The sequence below is a fragment of the Ranitomeya variabilis genome, chromosome 5 (assembly GCF_051348905.1).
Source record: "Ranitomeya variabilis isolate aRanVar5 chromosome 5, aRanVar5.hap1, whole genome shotgun sequence".
NCBI classification, from domain to species: Eukaryota; Metazoa; Chordata; class Amphibia; order Anura; family Dendrobatidae; genus Ranitomeya; species Ranitomeya variabilis.
In genome coordinates, this window is record NC_135236.1 from 52,819,197 (window position 1) to 52,836,885 (window position 17,689).

General features: G+C 48.0%; 3 protein-coding genes across 4 annotated transcripts in view; 1 reads left to right on the plus strand and 2 right to left on the minus strand.

Annotated features, from left to right (window-relative positions):
* C5H19orf38 (chromosome 5 C19orf38 homolog) overlaps positions 1 to 14,711 on the minus strand; it is a 71,354-nt gene extending 56,643 nt beyond the window's left edge. The window contains exon 1 of the mRNA XM_077262003.1: positions 14,627 to 14,711. The gene's annotated coding sequence lies outside the window, so the exon portion shown is untranslated. The remainder of the gene's footprint in view (positions 1 to 14,626) is intronic.
* Positions 10 to 12,311, plus strand: TMED1 (transmembrane p24 trafficking protein 1). The gene is made up of 4 exons (XM_077261999.1): positions 10 to 293; positions 2,363 to 2,460; positions 8,941 to 9,124; positions 10,502 to 12,311. The coding sequence occupies exons 1-4, from the start codon at positions 132 to 134 to the stop codon at positions 10,718 to 10,720; spliced, it is 663 nt and encodes a 220-aa protein (XP_077118114.1). The 5' UTR covers positions 10 to 131; the 3' UTR covers positions 10,721 to 12,311.
* Positions 14,712 to 15,713: 1,002 nt separating the features above from the next.
* Positions 15,714 to 17,689, minus strand: part of DNM2 (dynamin 2) — a 54,831-nt gene continuing 52,855 nt past the window's right edge. For both annotated transcript variants that reach the window (XM_077261998.1, XM_077261997.1), the window contains one exon: positions 15,714 to 16,710. In XM_077261998.1, the coding sequence (XP_077118113.1) occupies positions 16,668 to 16,710 (43 nt within the window). In that variant the 3' untranslated portion in view covers positions 15,714 to 16,667. The remainder of the gene's footprint in view (positions 16,711 to 17,689) is intronic.

The window sequence follows — 17,689 nt, forward strand, 5'->3', positions numbered from 1 at the left end:
ATGTAGAGCGATGGCTCCCTGGCCCAATGAGGAGCCAGCGTGAAGAACCTGAGGGCTGTGTGAAGCAATGAGTGACGGAGCAGTGTGGGCGGAAGCCGCCTCCGAGGCAGAGCCGAGCACCAGCCGAGCTTATGGCTTCTGTACGCGGCCTGGTGCTGCTGCTGCTCCCGCTGATATCCGCGGGGCTGAACCAACCGCAGGACTCGGAGCTCACCTTCCTGCTGCCGGCCGGGAGACAGGAGTGCTTCTACCAGCCGGCGCTGTACAATGCCAGCATGGAGGTGGAGTACCAGGTATGTGCGGGGCAAAGGTGTATGCTGGGGCAGTGGGCATGTGTTGTACGTGTTACTGGGGGGTACCACATCAGGACTGCCCACTGGTGTACCCCAGAGCTGCACTCACTATTCTGCTGATCCTGAGTTACATCCTCTATTATACCCCAGAGCTGCACTCACTATTCTGCTGATCCTGAGTTACCTCCTGTATTATACTCCAGAGCTGCACTCACTATTCTGCTGATCCTGAGTTACATCCTCTATTATACTCCAGAGCTGCACTCACTATTCTGCTGGTGCAGTCACTGTGTACATACATTACATTACTGATCCTGAGTTACATCCTGTATTATACTCCAGAGCTGCACTCACTATTCTGCTGATCCTGAGTTACCTCCTGTATTATACTCCAGAGCTGCACTCACTATTCTGCCGATCCTGAGTTACCTCCTGTATTATACTCCAGAGCTGCACTCACTATTCTGCCGATCCTGAGTTACCTCCTGTATTATACTCCAGAGCTGCACTCACTATTCTGCTGATCCTGAGTTACATCCTGTATTATACCCCAGAGCTGTGCTCACTATTCTGCTTGTGCAGTCACTGTGTACATACATTACATTACTGATCCTGAGTTACATCCTGTATTAAACCCCAGAGCTGCACTCACTATTCTGCTGGTGCAGTCACTGTGTACATACATTACATTACTGATCCTGAGTTACATCCTGTATTATACTCCAGAGCTGCACTCACTATTCTGCTGGTGCAGTCACTGTGTACACATTACATTACTGATCCTGAGTTACATCCTGTATTATACCCCAGAGCTGCACTCACTATTCTGCTGGTGCAGTCACTGTGTACATACATTACATTACTGATCCTGAGTTACCTCCTGTATTATACCCCAGAGCTGTACTCACTATTCTGCTGGTGCAGTCACTGTGTACATACATTACATTACTGATCCCGAGTTACATCCTGTATTATACCCCAGAGCTGCACTCACTATTCTGCTGGTGCAGTCACTGTGTACATACATTACATTACTGATCCCGAGTTACATTTTGTATTATACCCCAGAGCTGCACTCACTATTCTGCTGGTGCAGTCACTGTGTACATACATTACATTACTGATCCTGAGTTACATCCTGTATTATACTCCAGAGCTGCACTCACTATTCTGCTGGTGGAGTCACTGTGTACATACATTACTGATCCTGAGTTACATCCTGTATTATACCCCAGAGCTGCAATCACTATTCTGCTGGTGCAGTCACTGTGTACATACATTACTGATCCTGAGTTACATCCTGTATTATACCCCAGAGCTGCAATCACTATTCTGCTGGTGCAGTCACTGTGTACATACATTACATTACTGATCCTGAGTTACCTCCTGTATTATACTCCAGAGCTGCACTCACTATTCTGCTGGTGCAGTCACTGTGTACATACATTACATTACTGATCCTGAGTTACATCCTGTATTATACTCCAGAGCTGCACTCACTATTCTGCTGGTGCAGTCACTGTGTACATACATCACATTACTGATCCTGAGTTACATCCTGTATTATACTCCAGAGCTGCACTCACTATTCTGCTGGTGCAGTCACTGTGTACATACATTACATTACTGATCCTGAGTTACATCCTGTATTATACCCCAGAGCTGCACTCACTATTCTGCTGGTGCAGTTACTGTGTACATACACTACATTACTGATCCTGAGTTACATCCTGTATTATACCCCAGAGCTGCACTCACTATTCTGCTGGTGCAGTCACTGTGTACATACATTACATTACTGATCCTGAGTTACATCCTGTATTCTACTCCAGAGCTGCGCTCACTATTCTGCTGGTGCAGTCACTGTGTACATACATTACATTACTGATCCTGAGTTACCTCCTGTATTATACTCCAGAGCTGCACTCACTATTCTGCTGGTGCAGTCACTGTGTACATATATTACATTACTGATCCAGAGTTACATCCTGTATTATACTCCAGAGCTGCACTCTGGGTCTGGATCTGTTACTGTGATTTGTGAGATGATGTCGTCCCTTCTCTCCCAGGTGATTGGAGGAGCTGGCCTGGACGTGGATTTCTCGGTCACCACCCCGTCCGGGATCCTTCTGATTATGGAGAGGAGGAGATCTGATGGCGTTCACACGTAAGTGATCAGTTACCGCTTTTACTTTAAAAAAAAAATTAAAAAATCAAACGTGACTTGTTATCTGACCCTTAGACTGGTCACACATCACTCACCTCTGACGCCGGCCCTGGACCTTCTGTGTTTGCTTCTGGGATGGGTCTCACTCCTAAATCTTGAAGTACTTGTTGGGACGACCCCCGTCCATAATCCTCTACAGGGGCAACTGGTATCTCACGATTATGGGAAGAGTTGATTATGTGGGGGAGTAGGAGCTCAGCTTTACTGTATATAGAGGTGTTATCAGTCATTGTACAGGAGGAGGAGGTGAGCTGTGACATCACCTATTGTGAATGGTGGATCCTGTGTTATCTACTGTATATAGAGGTGTTATCAGTCACTGTACAGGAGGAGGAGGTGAGCTGTGACATCACCTATGGTGGATCCTGTGTTATAAGTCACTAGCTATTGAACCCGTTCTACGCCCGGGTGGCGAGCATTTATATTGGTATATGGCCTCCATCCTGGTATGTGCTGCTCTCATCTTGCTCTCCCATCCTGTCATGTGCTGCTCCATCCTGCGCCCCCATCCTGTCATGTGCTGCTCCATCCTGCGCCCCCATCCTGTCATGTGCTGCTCCATCCTGCATCCCCATCCTGTCATGTGCTGCTCCATCCTGCGTCCCCATCCTGTCATGTGCTGCTCCATCCTGCGTCCCCATCCTGTCATGTGCTGCTCCATCCTGCGCCCCCATCCTGTCATGTGCTGCTCCATCCTGCGCCCCCATCCTGTCATGTGCTGCTCCATCCTGCGCCCCCATCCTGTCATGTGCTGCTCCATCCTGCGCCCCCATCCTGTCATGTGCTGCTCCATCCTGCATCCCCATCCTGTCATGTGCTGCTCCATCCTGCGCCCCCATCCTGTCATGTGCTGCTCCATCCTGCGCCCCCATCCTGTCATGTGCTGCTCCATCCTGCATCCCCATCCTGTCATGTGCTGCTCCATCCTGCGCCCCCATCCTGTCATGTGCTGCTCCATCCTGCGCCCCCATCCTGTCATGTGCTGCTCCATCCTGCGCCCCCATCCTGTCATGTGCTGCTCCATCCTGCGCCCCCATCCTGTCATGTGCTGCTCCATCCTGCGTCCCCATCCTGTCATGTGCTGCTCCATCCTGCGCCCCCATCCTGTCATGTGCTGCTCCATCCTGCGCCCCCATCCTGTCATGTGCTGCTCCATCCTGCATCCCCTGTTGTGATTTTGCTTTTTGCTCCCTCTAGTGGTCATTAGTGATTTGACTCTGGAGCTTCTGTCTTTTCCTATATCCTCACCTGGGCCGTTAGTTCAGGGGCGTTGCTATATAAGCTCCCTGGACCTTCAGTTCAATGCCTGGCATCGTTGAAATCAGAGCTAATCTGTTGTGCTCTTGTCCTCTGATCCTGGTTCCTGTTTTTCAAGCTAAGTCTGCTTCTTTGCTTTTTGCTTTTGTTTTGTTTGGTATTTTTGTCCAGCTTGTTCCTATCTGTATCCTGACCTTTGCTGGAAGCTCTAGGGGGCTGGTGTTCTCCCCCCGGACCGTTAGACGGTTCGGGGGTTCTTGAATCTCCAGCGTGGATTTTTATAGGGTTTTTGTTGACCAGATAAGTTATCTTGCTATATTCTGCTATTAGTAAGCTGGCCTCTCTTTGCTGAACCTGGTTCATTTCTGTGTTTGTCATTTCCTCTTACCTCACCGTTATTATTTGTGGGGGGCTTGTATCTTGCTTTGGGGTCCCTTTCTCTGGAGGCAAGAGAGGTCTTTGTTTTCTTCTCCTAGGGGTAGTTAGATTCTCCGGCTGGCGCGAGTCATCTAGCGATCACCGTAGGCATGATCCCCGGCTACTTCTAGTGTTGGCGTTAGGAGTAGCTATTTGGTCAACCCAGTTACCACAGCCCTATGAGCTGGATTTTTGTATCTTGCAGACTTACACGTTCCTCTGAGACCCTGTCCACTGGGGTCATAACAATCCCCATCCTGTCATGTGCTGCTCCATCCTGCGCCCCCATCCTGTCATGTGTTGCTCCATCCTGCATCCCCATCCTGTCATATGCTGCTCCATCCTACACCCCCATCCTGTCATGTGTGCTGCTCCCATCCTGTGCCCCATCCTGTCATGTGCTCCCATCCTGCACCCCCATCCTGTCATGTGCTGCTCCCATCGTGCACAATCATTCTGTCATGTGCTGCTCGCATCCTGTGCCCCCATTCTGTCATGTGCTGCACCCATTCTGCCTGTTCTTGTTTCCATTCTGCCATATGTTGCTCCCATCTTTCTCTCTCCGGCTCTACTGCCCGAGTGCGGCTGTGGTGAGTGCGGGCGGCTGTGGTGAGTGCGGGCGGCTGTGGTGAGTGCGGGCGGCTGTGGTGAGTGCGGGCGGCTGTGGTGAGTGCGGGCGGCTGTGGTGAGTGCGGGCGGCTGTGGTGAGTGCAGGCGGCTGTGGTGAGTGCGGGCGGCTGTGGGTGGCGGTGGTGAGTGCGGGCGGCTGTGGGTGGCGGTGGTGAGTGCGGGCGGCTGTGGGTGGCGGTGGTGAGTGCGGGCGGCTGTGCGTGGCGGTGGTGAGTGCGGGCGGCTGTGCGCGGCGGTGCTGAGTGCGGGCGGCTGTGCTGAATACGGGCGGCTGTGCTGAATACGGGCGGCTGTGCTGAGTGCGGGCGGCTGTGCTGAGTGCGGGCGGCTGTGCGTGGCGGTGGTGAGTGCGGGCGGCTGTGCGTGGCGGTGGTGAGTGTGGGCGGCTGTGCGTGGCGGTGGTGAGAGTGCGTGGCGGTGGTGAGAGTGCGGGCGGCTGTGCTGGGGGCCTGAGCAGGCGGGGACCAGGGTGGATAAAAATCAATGTTTTTTTAAAAAAATCAAAAAAATCGGATTTTTTTGATTTAAATCGGATTTTTTTGATTTAAATCGGATTTTTTTCAATAAACTGCTTTTTGAGGAAAATATTTTACCATCCAAAGGTTCTTCCATCATGAGATAAAGCTGAGTTGTTTAACTCAGTAGAATAAAGGCTGTATATGTGTAACATTCACAATGCCATGCTCTTCCAGAGGTTTCTGTAGGATGCTGACTATCCAACAAGTTTGGGCATGTCAACTGAATGGAAAAAGAAACTAAACCAAAAGTGAAACCAAGCTAGAAGTGTGGAATTAAAGGGGCAGTATGAACAAAATGTGGAGGCTATTAATAGTTTATACAATTAAGACATGCTGCTTTTAAACACCTACCTATTGCCATATAGTAAAACAAAAAAGATTTTTACTTACTTTGGGGTCCCCCCCTCACCCTGGCGTTAGATCGTTGCCCCTAGTTTCGTCCGTGTAACTATGGGCGCACATGCGCACTGCTCTCACTTCTCATTTTAATCGTGATTTATATTAAAAAAAACCTTTTGATTTAAATCAGTGATTTAAATCATGATTAAAATCATGATTTAAATCGATCCGATTTAAATAGAAAAAAATCTTTTGATTTAAATCGTGATTTAAATCATGATTTAAATCGGCGTGATTTAAATCAATCCACCCTGGCGGGGACACCGGCGCGCTGTGGGGGTCAGGTGCCGGAGTCGCCGCTAGCTCAGGCCCCCGGCACTTGCTATATTTACCTGTCCCCCGTTCCACCGCTCCGTCTTCCGGGTCCTCTGACTGTGACTGTTCAGTCAGAGGGCGGCGCGCATTAAGCGCATCATCGTGCCCTCTGAACTGAACGTCACAGGCGTCCGCGCTTGCCGGCACCATTTTCTTCAAGAAAATGGCGCCGGAAAGCGCGGACTGCGCAGGCGCCGATTCCGGGAGCAGGGGGACATTCACGGCCTGGAATCGCGTCGGTGGAACGGAGGACAGGTAAATATTGCATACTCACCCTCCTGGCTCGTCCCTGCTTCTCCGTTGGAGATCGCGGTGTGCGTTCAGCGCTTACGCACACCGCGATCTCCTGGGAGCGTCACTCTGTGGGGTCCAGACTGCGCCGGCGCTTGCACTTGCGCAGTCTATAAAGGCTTCGGACAGAGTGACGCTCCCAGCGTTATATTATAGATTGTTATCCTGTTTGTGATGAGACTAATGAAAATGTTTCTGGACAGGACATGTGAGTTTAGTATTACACCTAGTGTCCGTCATGAGAATTGCAAGATTTGTGCTTATTTTTGTACATTTTTTTTTCTTTATAGATAATTTTTTTGTTGACTTATTTTATATATTATTATGTTTAACATTAACCCCTGATGTAACAATAGGTGGATTTCTGCTGACACTTTCCCAGTGCAGGTATTTGTGTTATTATAGGTGTTGGAATGTAATATTTTTATATGCAGGCGCTTCTCACTAAATTAGAATATCATCAAAAGTTAATTTATTTAATTTCTTCAATACAAAAAGTGAAACTCTTATATTATATAGTCATTACACACAGAGTGATCTATTTCAAGTGTTTATTTCTGTTAATGTTGGTGATTATGGCTTACAGCCAATGAAAACCCAAAAGTCATTATCTCAGTAAATTAGAATAATTAACAAAAAACACCTGCAAAGGCTTCCTAAGCATTTATAAAGGTCCCTTAGTCTGTGTCAGTAGCTCCACAATCATGGGGAAGACTGCTGACCTGACAGATGTCCAGAAGGCAGTCACTGACACACTCCACAAGGAGGGGAAGCCACAAAAGGTCACTGCTGAAGAAGCCGGCTGTTCACAGAGTGCTGTATCCAAGCATATTAATGGAGAGTGGAGTGGAAGGAAAAAGTGTGGTAGAAAAAGGTGCACAAGCAACCGGGATAACCGCAGCCTTGGAAGGATTGTTAAAAGGCCATTCGAAAATTTGGGTGAGAGTCACAAGGAGTGGACTGCTGCTGGAGTCATTGCTTCAGGAGCCACCACACACAGACGTATCCAGGACATGGGCTACAAGTGTCACATTCTTTGTGTCAGCCACTCATGATCAACAGACAACACCAGAAGCGTCTTACCTGGGCCAAGGAGGAAAAGAACTGGACTGTTGTCAGTGGTCCAATGTTTGTCATGATCCGTTCCGGGTTTAAGTCCGGTCTGCCCTTTTCCCCTTTTGATCATGTCAAGGGTTAACTTTGCTCTGCCTCATTCTGGGTTCAGGTTTGCTATTTAGCTCCAATGCATCCTGCTGGCAGTGTCAGCTATAGTTCTGCAATCGGCGTGTGTACCTGACTCTGGGAGATCTTGATTGGTCCTGCTGTGATCCCTGACTTGCCCCTTGTCTGTTGACTCCGTCTCTGTGTCCTTTTCCAGTGTTTCCCTCTAAGTTTGTTTGATTCCCTGGTTTCGACTTGGCTTGCATTCGGACTCGCTTCTGCCTTCTGTCTTTGTCTTGTCCACTACCAACCGTTGCTGAACCTCTGGCTTGTTTCTGACCACGTGTACTGCTGCGACCTCTGGTACTTCTGCCTCTAAGTGTGTTTTTGGTTTTTTTCCCCCTCTCTCTCGCCACTCGGTGGCGCCTGTGCTGCTGCTCTGTGGTGCTACGCTGCGTGTCCTGACTCCTTCCCTCACCAGCTCCCCCTGGTGGAGGTTGCGCTATACTGCACTGCAGCAGCATGACTGTGTTGTTTCCAGATGAAAGTAAATTTTGCATTTCATTTGGAAACCAAGGTCCCAGAGTCTGGAGGAAGAGTGGAGAGGCCACAATCCAAGCTGCTGGAGGTCTAGTGTGAAGTCTCCACAATCAGTGATGGTTTGGGGAGCCATGTCATCTGCTGGTGTAGGTCCACTGTGTTTTATCAAGACCAAAGTCAGCGCAGCCGTCTACCAGGAGATTAGAGCACTTCATGCTTCCCACTGCCGACAAGCTTTTTGGAGATGGAAATGTCATTCTCCAGCAGGACTTGGCCCCTGTCCACACTGCCAAAGGTACCAATACCTGGTTTACAAACAACAGTATCACTGTGCTTGATTGGCAGCAAACTCACCTGACCTTAACCCCATAGAGAATCTATGGAGTATTGTCAAGAGGAAGATGAGAGACACCAGACCCAACAATGCAGACAAGCTGAAGGCTGCTATCAAAGCAACCTGGGCTTCCATAACCCCTCAGCAGTGCCACAGACTGATCTCCTCCATGCCACGCCGCATTGATGCAAAAGGAGCCCGACCAAGTATTGAGTGCATTTACTGAACATACATTTCAGTAGGACAACATTCCGGATTTTAAAATCATTTTTCAAGCTGGTGTTATAAAGTATTCTAATTTACCGAGATAATGACTTTTGGGTTTTCATTGGCTGTAAGCCATAATCATCAACATTAACAGAAATAAACACTTGGAATAGATCACTCTGTAATGACTCTATAGAATATATGAGTTTCACTTTTTGTATTGAAGAGCTGAAATAAACTAACTTTTTGATGATTTTGTGAGAAGCACTTGTATATTTTTATATATTTGGAGTAATATAGTTTTTAATTTTTTTTTTTTTTTTTTTATATGGAACATGTCATTTTTTGCAGGGTGGAGCCCACAGAGGCTGGAGACTACATGATTTGCTTCGATAACTCGTTCAGCACCATCTCAGAGAAGTTGGTTTTCTTCGAGTTGATCTTTGACACTCAGCAGGGAGACGACGAGCCGGACAGCTGGGCGGATATAGTGGAGCCGGATGAGCTCTTGGATATAAAGATAGAAGATATAAAGGTAAAGCTAAAACTACCGTATATACTCGAGTATAAGCCGACCCCCCTAATTTTGCCACAAAAAACTGGGAAAACTTAATGACTCGAGTATAAGCCTAGGGTGGGAAATGCAGCAGCTACTAGTAAATGTCAAAAATAAGAGATACCAATAAAAGTAAAATTAATTGAGACATCAGTAGGTTGTGTTTTGGAATATCCATATTGAACCAGGGGCCCCATATAATGCTCCATACAGATCATGAGCTAGCAGTGCAGTGCGTCGGGCCGACGTACCGACACATGCTGTGAAATAAATGCCCGACGTGGGCAGCGGAAGCAGTCTTTCGACGCTTCCGCTGCTTCATTGCAAGATCTGGGGAGGAGGGGGTGGAGTTTCAGCCACGCATGCGCGGTCGAAAATGGCGGACTCGACGCACAAAAAAAGTAGCATGTAACGTTTTTTTGTGCCGGCGGTCCGCCAAATCATGACGCAACCATCGCACGACGGTTGCGACGTGTGGCAATGCGTCGGTAATGTAAGTCTATGGGGAAAAAACGCATCCTGCAGACAACTTTGCAGGATGCGTTTTTTCTCCTGAACGACGCATTGCGACGTATTGCAAACGACGCTAGTGTGAAAGTAGCCTAAGATGCTCCATACAAAATACGCACCATATAATGCTCCATACAGTTCATTATAGCCCCGTAAGATGCTCCATACAAAATACACCCCATATAATGCTCCAGTTCATTATAGCCCCGTAAGATGCTCCATATAAAAATGTGCCACATGTAATGCTGCTCCTGCAATAAAAAAAAATACTCACCTCTCTTGCTGCCTGCTGCTCCTCAGCGTCCCGTCTCTCCGCACTGACTGTTCAGGCCGAGTCACTGCAGAGGACTCAGAAGACGGAGCGGCGGTGGAACGTGGAAAGGTGAATATGAAATACTCACCTGCTCCCGGCGCGGTCCCTGGCAGCTTCTCCCGGACAGATGATCTCCGGCGCCAAAGCTTCTTCCTCTGTTCAACGGTCACTGGTACCGCTCATTACATTAATGAATATGCGGCTCTACCCCTATGGGAGTGGAATCCTATGGGAGTGGAATCCGTATTCATTACTTTAATGAGCGGTACCACATGACCGCTGACCAGAGGAAGAGCTGCGGCGCCGGAGACCGTGGGACATGCAGGGACTGCGCCAGGAGCAGGTGAGTATGTGACAGCGTTGCTCCCCTTTACCCGCTGACCATGACTCGAGTATAAGCCAAGAGAGGGCACGTTCAGTCAAAAAAAAAATGGGCTGAAAATCTCAGCTTATACTCGAGTATATACGGCATATTCTTGCTTAAAAAAAATATTCCTCCTGTGTGACCTCATCATCTTCTCGTTTCCTGGTAGGACTCCATCGAGAGTATGAAGTCCAGGCTGGAGCGCAGCATGCAGATGCAGACCGTCCTCCGAGCCTTCGAAGCCAGAGACCGCAACCTTCAAGAGAGCAACCTGGACAGGGTGACCTTCTGGTCGGCCGTGAACCTCGGGGTGCTGGTCGTTGTGGCCTTCCTCCAGGTTTACATGCTGAAGAGCCTTTTTGACGACAAGCGGAGGATTCGGACGTAGTACGAGGAAGATCCTTCACTCGCCGTCCGGTCATTTGTGATTTCTACAGTCTTCCATCGGAGCCAAGGACGACCTCCCGGCTTACGCAACCAGATCGATGTAAAACTTAGGGAAAAAAAGTTGCAAAAAATCTAAAAAGCACAAGAATATCTGGGCTGGTGGTCACGACCTTGACGAGATGCAGTCTGGGTCTTTCTCGTCTTTACTGTTGACTTTAAGAGGTCTTCTCATTTCATCGCTGTGAAACATTAACCAATGATTCCTCAAATGTTGCTTATCACATGAGCCACAGGATCAAAAAGTAGCGCCATCAACTGGAAGATGCCTCGTGAATGGCCATAGACATATGCCTGGCGCCATTGGGTAGAGATGATCTAAGCATTTTGCAGTTTTTGAGGGTTTCCATTCCCTCTCTTCCTCCCCGTTGCTCCTGCCATAGTCTGACCCCAAACCAGTCGCCTTAATGTTAAACTTTTTTTTTAGTACTTGGCCTTTGAAAACAGGTCAGGATTGTCTCTCCGTTCACAGCTTTCTATAGCGGCTCTGTGTTCTCTAGGCTGTAAATCGTGCAGCTCTTGCTTCGCCTTCCCCTTTCCCAGCAAGAAGTCCCAGCACCATCTCAATCCCACAAAGGCTGCACCTCGCCTCTCCGCCCTCGTCTCCTCGCCTCTCCGCCCTCGTCTCCTCGCCTCTCCGCCCTCGTCTCCTCGCCTCTCCGCCCTCGTCTCCTCGCCTCGCCTCTCCGCCCTCGTCTCCTCGCCTCGCCTCTCCGCCCTCGTCTCCTCTCCTCGCCTCTCCGCCCTCGTCTCCTCTCCTCGCCTCTCCGCCCTCGTCTCCTCTCCTCGCCTCTCCGCCCTCGTCTCCTCTCCTCGCCTCTCCGCCCTCGTCTCCTCTCCTCGCCTCTCCGCCCTCGTCTCCTCTCCTCGCCTCTCCGCCCTCGTCTCCTCTCCTCGCCTCTCCGCCCTCGTCTCCTCTCCTCGCCTCTCCGCCCTCGTCGCCTCTCCGCCCTCGTCTCCTCTCCTCGCCTCTCCGCCCTCGTCTCCTCGCCTCGCCTCTCCGCCCTCGTCTCCTCGCCTCGCCTCTCTGCCCTCCCAGGAATAGTCCTCCTAGGCCTCAGGGTACAATTTGACAATGAGTAACTGTACACAAGAGCAAGAATCCAAAAGATAGCTCTGTCTGGAGAGGGGTTTGCGGTAATATTGTTTTGTGCACTGCAGTTTTGCGGTACTTTTTTTTTTTAACTATATATTTACACAAATGCACAACAGTGCTGCGTATAACAGGTTCTTGTTATGAGTAGAGAACAATCAGAGGGTTGTGCACCCACAGCAGCATTGAGCATTTCAGCAAAGTCCAATGTAAGCAGCTTCCTACAATAGCAATAAGAAAACGAGGCTCCCCTCCCCCTTCCTTTCTATATCTGCAGGTCCCGTCACCAGCCATAAAAGGCAGATCCTCAGGATGTGAGGTTGCGCCCCCGTGGGGCCACCAGCAGTACTGCAGATAAATCTCACCGATCAGCTATACTTTAGATTCTGAGAAGCTGCAATTATGAGATTTTCTTTTTTTTATATAAACTGCGTTTTAATTGTTCTCGCCTTGTCTTATGCAACCTTTATTTTATGTTCACGCTGCCATAAATAAGTCGGGGTGGTCGGGGCAGAGAGGCAGCATCTGGGGATCCCTTTTTTATATTACCATAAACCATATTGCTGCTATGAAGGAATTTTGTATTTTTATAGCTACTCCTCTCAGTGCCTGCTCGGCCCACAATAGGTTTTTGTTTGTAATGTGGGTTTTGAGAAGCGATAAACGATCTACGTGACGTTTACTGTGTTGTATTATACGTGGAGAAGACGTGATCCGCAGGTGCAGTATATTTGGTATTGTGTGTATCTGGCCAGGAAAACGGGGATTAAAGACAGTTATGTAAAGGAAAGAAAATGGTGTTCTTGGCTGTAACATAACTATAAATTGTGTGACATCAGTTCTTCCCAGATTACTGTGTGTGTGACATCATCAGTCCTGTAACAGGGCATGATGTCACCAGCTCTCCTGATAACCCCGCCTCCTCGCTGTGACATCACCGGCTCTCCTGATAACCCCGCCTCCTCACTGTGACATCACCGGCTCTCCTGATAACCCCGCCTCCTCGCTGTGACATCACCGGCTCTCCTGATAACCCCGCCTCCTCACTGTGACATCACCGGCTCTCCTGATAACCCCGCCTCCTCACTGTGACATCACCGGCTCTCCTGATAACCCCGCCTCCTCACTGTGACATCACCGGCTCTCCTGATAACCCTGCCTCCTCGCTGTGACATCAGTCCTGAAACATGACCTGATAACCCCGCCTCCTCAATGTGACATCATCAGTCCTGTACCATGGCCTGATAACCCCACCTCCTTGTGACAACGGTCCTGAAACATGGCCTGATAACCCTGCCTCCTCACTGTGACATCATCAGTCTTGTGATATGGCATAACCCCGCCTCCTTGCTGTGACATCATCAGTCCTGTAACAAGGCCTGATAACCCCGCCTCCTCACTGTGACATCAGTCCTGTGATAAAGCATGACAACCCCGCCTCCTTTCTGTGACATCATCAGTCCTGTAACAAGGCCTGATAACCACGCCTCCTTGCTGTAATATCATCAGTCCTGTAACAAGGTCTGATAACCTCGCCTCCTTGCTGTGACATCATCGGTCCTATTACAAGGTATATCACCAGCTCTCCAGATAACCCCGCCTCCTCACTGTGACATCACCGGCTCTCCTGATAACCCCACCTCCTCATTGTGACATCACCGGCTCTCCTGATAACCCCACCTCCTCATTGTGACATCACCAGCTCTCCTGATAACCCCGCCTCCTCACTGTGACAACAGTCCTCCTGATAACCCTGCCTCCTGTGACATTATCAGTTCTCCTGATAACCTCGCCTCCTCACTGTGACATCAGTCCTCCTGATAATCCTGCCTCCTCGTTGTGACATCATCAGTCATGTAACCCCCGCCTCCTTGCTGTGACATCAGTCCTGAAACATGGCCTGATAACCCCGCCTCCTTGCTGTGACATCATCAGTCCTGTGATATGGCATGATAACCCCGCCTCCTCGTGGTGACATCAGTGCTGTGACATCATCGGTCCTATTACAGGTTTTGACATCACCAGCTCTCGTGATAACCCCGCCTCCTCACTGTGACATCAGTCCTCATAAGAGTTGTGCTGGTGACATCATCACTCCTAACAAGATACCATTTTACGATATCACCAGTCCTACGGTGAACCTGTTTTTATACGACCACCAGATTTAGCCAGGGAACCCTAAATCCTGATACTTCATCAGTTCACAAGATAACCATGTCTCCTTAATGGGACATAATCCGTTCTAGCCACAGAGCACTAGGAATTAGGAAACCCTCCTGAATCGCACCCTCACCAGACAACTGCTCCTTATTGTAAGAGATCAGCAGACCTCCATAGATGACCATGCTGTAGTGCTGTGGCCGGCGTCCCTCCATGCAGGGATGCCGGCCTACCACCCCCAGCATGATCTCCGGCCTGTCCCTGTTTCTCATTATACTACACGCTGCAGTTCCCGGCGGCACACCTAATATGTGTGCATGTACACGCTCCCCTGCTCTTAAAGGGGCAGCACATGCGTATTGCTAAGTGCCCTCAGCCTGTTGCCGAAAGGCATTTAGCATAACGTGTTCACTGGCTGGTAGGCTGTCGGCTAATTGCTGGGAGCCATCCTATGTAAAAGTCTCCCTATCCCTTAGGAAGTCACCAAGTAACTAGTTTAGTCATTAGGTAGTGTTGTGTTCTACCAATGCAGTTGTAAGGTCCCCTGGTCCCAGTGTGACCCAAGTCCTGAACCCGAAGGCCCCTGATCCCAGATACCTTCAGTCCTCTAGATGATTCTGTCATTGCATGACATCACCAGCTCTCCTGATAATCCTGCCTTTGTGACATCACCAGCTCTCCTGATAACCCCGCTTCCTTGCTGTGACATCACCAGTCCTAACCAGATGATGTCTCATTGTATGACATCACCATTCCTCCTTTGATGAACCTGTTTCATGTGACCTCACCAGATTTAGCCAGGGAGGACCCTAAATCCTGATTTTTAATATCCTCAACTCACAAGATGACCATAAGCTTCTTAGTGTTTAAGAACGGTGATGTCATACTAAGTGCAGCAGGGAGAAAGGGGTTTCCTAAAACTGGAAATCCCTTTAACAATACCAAAGGATGTGTTGTCTCACCTCAAAAGCTTGGAGTGTTCCTATAAGGAATGTTTATCAAAAATAGAAAAAAAATCCCCCAAAAACATTATCTCTCGAGTAGTAAACCATCCTCTGTGGTGGCCATACTGGTTGTCTCTGCACTTACCTAAGAACAGATCGGAGTAAGGGCGTATTCACATCTTATACATTTTTTAGAATGCCGTAAATGTCGGATGGTGAGTACTGAAGGTGGAACGCACACTTGAATAGTTTGCCGATTTGGACTGGGCATCATCACTCTGATGACTTCTATTAGAGTTACTTTCTCAACTCCCATAGAATGCCATAGCATAACACACAAAGCCTATCAGGAGTCCCTAGAGTTGAGGGTCGAACTTCTTGTAGACCTTGGTGTCTACCATGTATGACCCAGTCTGATCTCCCCGACTCCTTGTCTTGGGCAACTTTGGAACTACTTAGGACCTCAAGTGTTGATCCAAAATAATTGATCCAGTTCCTTGGACTGAGTTCACATGTCAAGCACTTATAACAACGAGGAATCAGGGCATGTTTCTCCGTTTTGAAGAATTTGGCACAAAAAACATCAGCGAATAAAACAAGACACCGAAGAAAAAGGACTTCAATAAATCATAAATGATGGATTTGGCCACTAGAATTTGAATAAACTTGATGGAAGGCAAATCGAAGACTTGGAGGCCACAATCCTCAATGGTTAGAAGACGCCATAAGAACAGAACAGATTGTGGTTAAAAGATTTTATTAAGAAGAGATTCTCTAATTTAACCATCTTACACATCATACAGAATTTCCGTTAGTTTGTACAAGCATCTTCTCCCCATGATTCTCATAATATAATCTTTTCAACTACAAGAAGGATCGGTGGTCTTCCACCCATGTTTGGAGTCAGCAACACTTAGAGATCCATCTGTTGGAGACCACCAGTATAGACAATGAGGTCGGATTCATCAAAACTGGAGTAAAACTGTACAAATTGCCAGCTCAGACAACTTTATGAGAAGTGGTTAGAGCCCATCCTGAAAAAAAAAATCATCATCATAATTACGCCAAGAGTGGAGAATATCTCCACCTCTTAACGAATTTGGTGCATGTTACTCCTGCACCAAGATTGAAGTTCAAAATTCCAGTCTTGGTGAATTAGCACCATTGGGTCTTTGTGGTCTTCTAAGGTCAATCAACTTTTGGCTATTCTTTACATCTGTTTTGGAAAAAGAACCAAAGCCCAGGTCTCCGAAAGCCAGAAAAGATTCTCTAAGGCCTAAATACAGCATTATAAAATACTCTTAGTATACAGGGAAAATCCCATCTCATTTTACGGATCCCACCCCAATTTAGGCTGCACCATAAAGGCAGCCTTGAGAGAATGTGTCCGTTTTGAGCCCCCCAAATATACAGTGTACAGATGAAAACATCATGCCTACAGGCAGAAGTAGACAACACCAGACCTCCTTACTATGACGTCCTGTAGACCTTGGTGACTACCACACATGACAGGCCCCTTATCTTGGGCAACTTTGATGCCACTTAGGAACTCAAGTGTTGGTCCCAAATTGATCCAATCCTTTGGACTGAGTCTCCTGTGAATCCATTTTGTGTATAGTGGAAGGCTAAAAGTAGCAAGGCAAGTCCATGGACCTGGTTGTGAGGCCCCGTGTATCCCACGCAAGAGGAGGATGTCACCAGAACTGAGACTTGGCTGGGGCTGTAGGAGGTGGTCGTCTGCAAGGAAACAAAAATGGGAGACTTATAATTGTATCTAGTATAAACCATGAATGTAATAAGTGCAAATTCCTGTTTTTACAAGAAACATGTTTATTAGACCCCGCCCCTGAGGAGCTGCATTTGCTTAAAATATTTTTCTCTGTATTGTAATTTTACAGTTGGGTTATGACAATGTAGTAAAAGTTTGAGTCTGGAATTCCAGATGGTAGTCCTTAATTTTAGGACTGCATATTCGGTGTTGCCTCTGGGATCATGGTGGTCATGTAAAGTCTTACATGTCTGATCACAAATGGTGTCTCTACATTTTTACATACGGGAGAGGGGGATTGTTGGTATCTGAATATTGTATTTCCTCCTAGAAGGCCAATGTCACAATGTTAAATTTGTGATACTAACCCTTTTTTGTAACGACCAAGACAGGATCCTATCAGAGACCTTAGTTCCCACATGAAAGGGGTCAGAATTTGGGCCATTAGGGAAGGTAATAGTTGGACAATGCAGCAGTAACTCTTGAGAAGTTTAACTAGGTACAGCTGTGTTGCATGGTCAATTTGTGAAAATAAGATATTGGAATGGAAGTCCGCTTGTGAAGACCCTCGATAGTCAGTGGACTTAAGAAGTAGAGATGGTGCCAATTAATTAATTCTCATGGGCGTCACTCCACAACATTGGCATTGGGTCAGGTCAGATAATCAAAAGAGAAGTCGGGAATGTAGTCAGATAGGAGGCGGTTCACAGGGCACCGGTTTAGCGAGAACAGATTACTTACAGGTCCTGCAAGCTACTTTACACCATCTTAATTAAGTAACTATGCAGACACAAGTAAGTGGAAGAACTGGTTAATTTAGCACTGGACATATCCACCTGTGTTCATACGATGAAGTTCTTTCCTAAAATTGAAAAATATTTTCTTACATGAAATTTATGATTAGACCCCGCCCCTGAGGAGCAGGGAATTTCAACATAGGAAAGCTAT